Genomic DNA, 5072 nt, shown 5'->3' with positions numbered 1-5072 from the left:
AACAAACATAAGCAACAGAGATGTGAGAAAACATTTCCTGCTTCTAGAGGCTTGTGTGCATACTCTAACCCACATAACTCCCCTCAGCGTATCTTTAAAGGCCTAAAATAATACACTAAGCTAATCTAAAATTAGCTCAGTGTAAGAAAAATAGCCCATCTATTTACATCAACATGAACATAAGAACTATACTCAGTACCAACAGTTCATGAAAGAAAACAGCTGGTAGCAAGTTAATATTTCAATTGCTCTCATAAAAAAAGCTCTATGAAACGTAAAATTGTCAAGCTGGTTATTAACCCAGCACTTCCACTATGATTTTACATTTTTCCAGGATGTTTTGTCAGACTAATGCCAGAATGCAGCTATGACATGTAAACAGGTAGGAAAGTCACATTTAATCTCTGAGTATCCTTTTATTGAGACATCTTTACATGGTGTACTCTTCCAAGCTTTCCCTCTCCTTTATCTCTCTCTGCCTGGTCAGTTCTGCAGCGCTGGGAAAGACAAGTCCCAGGGCAACAGCTAACACGGGGCACAGCGGACGGTGAGAGGAAGGCACAAAGCCTGCAGTAATGCCCAGCAGTGGTCAACACTGCCCAAACAAGCAGAGCTGGGGTACAGGTCAGAACAGGTTTCTGTTATGGAAATGAAGGCTTTGGCAAGAATTTCTGCTTGCTCCTTCAAGGCACAGAAGTACCTCCAGGAAACAAACAGTTTGCGTTTGCGGATCAGGATTAAAGCTGCATAGTTCTCTGCATTTCAGAGTATTCACCTAAAGCTGGTCAAGCTCTTTTACACCATAGTGGCATAACCAGGGCTGCCCACCTTCTTCCCTGCAACAAAGTACATCTGAGTTACGTGTATTTCATATTCAGTTCACCTGTTTATTACCTAGTTTCAAAAACATTTAGTTGAAGAGACCTGAGAAAATGCAGAGACCTGGGCAGCCAAGTATCTATCTCTAAGCACTAAGAGATATGAAAACGAAAGCCACGCTAAGCCAATAACTGCTGCTTACCAAAAGAGGTTCTGATAAATTTTATTAATCAGAGGTGTGGGCCCCCCAGTGGCCCTGAATGAGATTTTGCAAACATAGAAGGTATTTAAGCTGCATAGGGAATAGCTAACCTCTAATGGTAATTAAAGAGGATATTTTCAACTATCTTGAGACATAAACAAATAAAAATCTATTCAGAATTATGAAGGAATGCAGAAGTATTCTTCAGCCTTGTGTTTCCACGGACCTCCACGCTCTTAGCTCCTCTGTGGCTCCATGTCTGGTACCTGACAAAGTCACAAAGCGGAAGGGAAACTGATTAAAGTTTTCATTATCAGTGGACGGCCAAGATAACATTATACATGAAAAGTACTGTGCTTTTGTTTTAATAAAATACCATGCACATTCCAGTTATAGAGTGATGGAGCATGCAGGTCCTACAAACCAAAACGCTTCCATTCAGAGAGAAGTGTAACAACAGCTGAAGTTGTAAGGGCCCAGGCCCAATAGGCAGAGCGCTGTCACTGTGCTAAGTCACCTGTGTACAGCTACAGCAGCCCCTCCACAGAGGACAGCGGGCTGAAAACTTCAGCCACAGGGCACAGTGAGATGCTGTACCTTCCCTAAACTCCCTGTAACAGTGGGGCAAGGAAAAGTATTTTGAACAGCTGAGTAAATGACAGGGATTAAATCTAGCGGTAGCAGAACCTTCAAAACATTTTCCCGTGGCACAGTGCAGTTCTTCACAAGCAGCTGCATCCTCTGCACACTGCCATTGCCACACAAACATTCAGCCACGAAATTTCTGTGGACAAATGAAACTTTGTGGGAGCAGTCACTGGCAGCTGGCAGTGGCAGACCACAGAGCACAAGATCTGATGTGAGCCTTATATAAACAATGAAATAAATGCAAAAATCTCCCTCCCAGTAATCACATCTCTTTCTGGAAAGGGCTTCTGGGAAGCCCAAAAATAGAAGAACTTGAAGGGATATCCCAGGTCTCCTCAGCCAGCCTGAGAGCCTTCTGCTGCCACAGGGAAACAGAAAGTAGGATCTTTCTGCATTGCTAAGTATGAGGAAATCTGGATAAACTGGAGAACCTCTGTGATTCTCAACACAACCAGATGTGTTCTGGATTTAAACAAGCTTTGCACTGCTACTAGGAGCTTTGTCTAGGTCTGGTAAGCATGGCCATCACCAGACTGCTAATGGCAAAACCACGGAGTTAGCAACAGACAGCTGGAGAGCCTTTGGGCTACAGGACAGGCTTGAGATAAAGACCTCAAATTATTCTAATAAAATCAGTACAGCTGATTGCACCAGTCTTCAGCTTTGTAGGCACAGGCTGCAAAGACAGAATTGAATCACACAGGTGAGAGTGCCGGACTACTAGAGCTACAAGAGGAGACAAGTTAAGTGGAGCTGGTCACCTCTAGGTTGTCTTCATCATTGCTTCGTTCCCACAGGTTGCTCGAGGGATCACAGGAAAGTCATCACTGTCCTGTTCTTGCCGATCTGCCAGGGCTCCAGTGGGTAAAAGCGGATGACAATCCTTATCAGGCATAAGAGCAAAAACACATCAGACAGAAAAAAATATTATTTTACAACGAGTTGTTATCCCTGCCCGGATTGCAGCAAGCTAGAAAATCTCCGCTAAGCTCCAACAGGCTCCCACCCCAGGCATTAATTTAACAGAAGCACAGGCAGGCTGCGTGCGGGCAGAGTACAAACAGGTGCCAGAGTTCACCCGCACAGACCCAAACACAGACTGAACTCCTACGAGAGTCTCGTCCGTTTCAGAAGCACCCGAGCGCCTCTAAACCTGTCGGGTGTTCATCCTGATGGCACCCCAGGGCCAGGGGAATGAATGCTCCTTTCCGTGTGGGGACGGGGCGGAGGGGCCGAGCCTCCAGCCCCACGTCCCGGGGCCCAGAGCGGTCCCATGGGCCGGGACAGCCCGGGGACAGCTTGGGGACAGCTTGGGGACAGCTTGGGGACAGCTCGCACTCACCGCTCGATGCCGAGGCCCAGCTCCGCCGTCAGGAAGTCGAAGAAGCGGGCGCTGTGCGCCTTGTTCTGCTCCGCCGAGCCCACCACGCCGATGGAGGAGACGAGCAGCTGGGCGCAGGGCTCGGCCGAGCCCGACACCACCATGGGCAGCCCACTGCGCACCGTCACGTTCACCCGCTGCCGGCACACACACGGTCACGGTCACGGTCCCGGTCCCGGTCCCGGTCCCGGTCCCGGTGCCGGTGCCGCTCCCGGCCGCCCCCCGGCCCCGCACTCACCTCAGCGGGCTTGCCTAAGATGGCGGCGCTGGCGGCGCACAGCTTCTGAGGCAGCTCCGGCGGCAGGCGCTCAGCCGCCAGGTTGGTGTCCAGCTCCACGAACGGCATGGCGACACAGCCCTCAGCGCCGGCAGCCGGGCACGGGGAGCGGGGAAGCGGGCAGCGGCTCCTCCCCGCCGCCGTCCCGCTCCTCCCCGTCCCGCCCCCAAGAAATGGGAGCTGCAGGGTTTCTTGTCTCGTCCCATATAAATATCGTCGCCCCCACGTTGGGATTTGAGCTCCGAAGTTGGCAGAAGTGCCCCTGGCGTCGGACTCGGGCTTCTCACAAGCTGAGGTGCTGTGCCGGGAGGCTCCTTGTGATGGTTTACAGCAAAAAGTTACGAGCCGCCTTGGCTACCAAGTCGTGGTGTCGAGGTACAGCCCTGTGGTGAAGGTTGGCCCTGTATGACGGGATTTTTTTCCGTTTTCCACAGCTACCGACAACCCTAATGAAAACTGGTAGAGCTGCTCGCCTTGCCGGGGGAATTGTTTGGCCTTCAGTGCTGCCAGCGAGGACAATACTGGCACGGGGAGCAGCGAGTGAAGCAGCCAGCAGGAAGGCTAGACTCAGATTTCCAGGAGAGACTGACTGCAGAAAGAGAGGCAGAACAGAGAGGGGGCATGGCAGCCGGCAGGGAATGGCTGCTGGCACAGAAGCTCCCCTCAAACCCAGGAAAGCAGCAGCAGAAATACCCCAGGAAAGCTGTTAGATTTCAGGGTCAATTTACAGAAAGACATAATCTCATTATTAAGGGATGATCTTGAGCCACGGTAACCATGAATTCATACAGTGCTACTGCCTACGTGGTATTTTTCCACACAGTAATTACTTTTCTGTAATAATTGTGCCAGGGGTAGGGAAACCACTGCTGCCACTGCCGCATAGCAGAGATGCAGTGAGGAAAATTTTAGGACTTGCCCACTCAGAAGCCCTAGGAGACTGTACCGAACTCTCTCCAGGGCACTCACTACCACCATCAGGGAAAGACAGACCAATTTGCCACCAAAACCAAGACACTGGGGGTATTCAGGCACCTTGCAAACCCCAGGCCAAAGCCCACTGCCTGGCTGCAGGGAATCATTGACTCATCATAAGATGCCTTTTAGGATCCATTAAATCCTTTAAATATTAAAAAATCTCTTCCAAATAAATTCCAAGGCCAATAAAAACCCCACCACTACACCACCAAAACACAAGCAAGAGACCAGCATGTCAGAAGGCCTCCCAAGAATAAAGAATCAAAAGAGATTTACTTATCAGAAATCATCAACTACAACAGGATGGGGGTCTGCTACAAACATTTTTAATGATATGCTTTGTCCCTTGCTCTTGATGAGCAACGTGAGTGGCAAATTGTCCATGGCCTCAGGGCACAACCCAGAATCCCCGAGTTTTTATTAAACTAAAGACATTTGTTTTATTGTTTCTGTCTTGGAGCAGATGACTGAAATGTTTGCAGGGCGATAAACCAAGAGGGATGACAGCGCAGCAGCAAGTAGTCTCCATCCTGCTCAGCCTTTGGAAAATCCTGTGTTTTTTTTTCACTTGTAGACATCTGTGTGTGTCATCAGCCACTTAGAAATTCCACTCTCAAAGTTCAAAAGTCAACCACTTCCCCTTTAAAATTTAACTCAGTTATAGACAATATTTGTGAATAAAACATAAGTGAAAACATATTATTCAGCCAATGTTTGGGAAAGTGAGAATAAATGTGTGCCTGTTTCTAATGTTTTTGGTTCATGAA

The 5072-nt window shown here is 48.8% G+C and overlaps 1 protein-coding gene across 1 annotated transcript; it reads right to left on the bottom strand.

Moving 5' to 3' along the window:
- Window positions 1–1011: 1011 nt before the first annotated feature.
- DDT (D-dopachrome tautomerase) lies at window positions 1012–3450 on the bottom strand. The gene is made up of 4 exons (XM_084297267.1): window positions 3289–3450; window positions 3012–3187; window positions 2431–2552; window positions 1012–1287 (listed from the first exon to the last, which is right to left on the bottom strand). The coding sequence occupies exons 1-3, from the start codon at window positions 3394–3396 to the stop codon at window positions 2480–2482; spliced, it is 357 nt and encodes a 118-aa protein (XP_084153393.1). The 5' UTR covers window positions 3397–3450; the 3' UTR covers window positions 1012–1287; window positions 2431–2479.
- Between the last annotated feature and the right edge of the window lie 1622 nt (window positions 3451–5072).

Source organism: Netta rufina (assembly GCF_964035555.1).
Source record: "Netta rufina genome assembly, chromosome: 17".
Classification (NCBI taxonomy): Eukaryota; Metazoa; Chordata; class Aves; order Anseriformes; family Anatidae; genus Netta; species Netta rufina.
The sequence above is the reverse complement of the archived record's forward strand: the minus strand, read 5'-3'. Positions and strand labels throughout refer to the sequence as shown.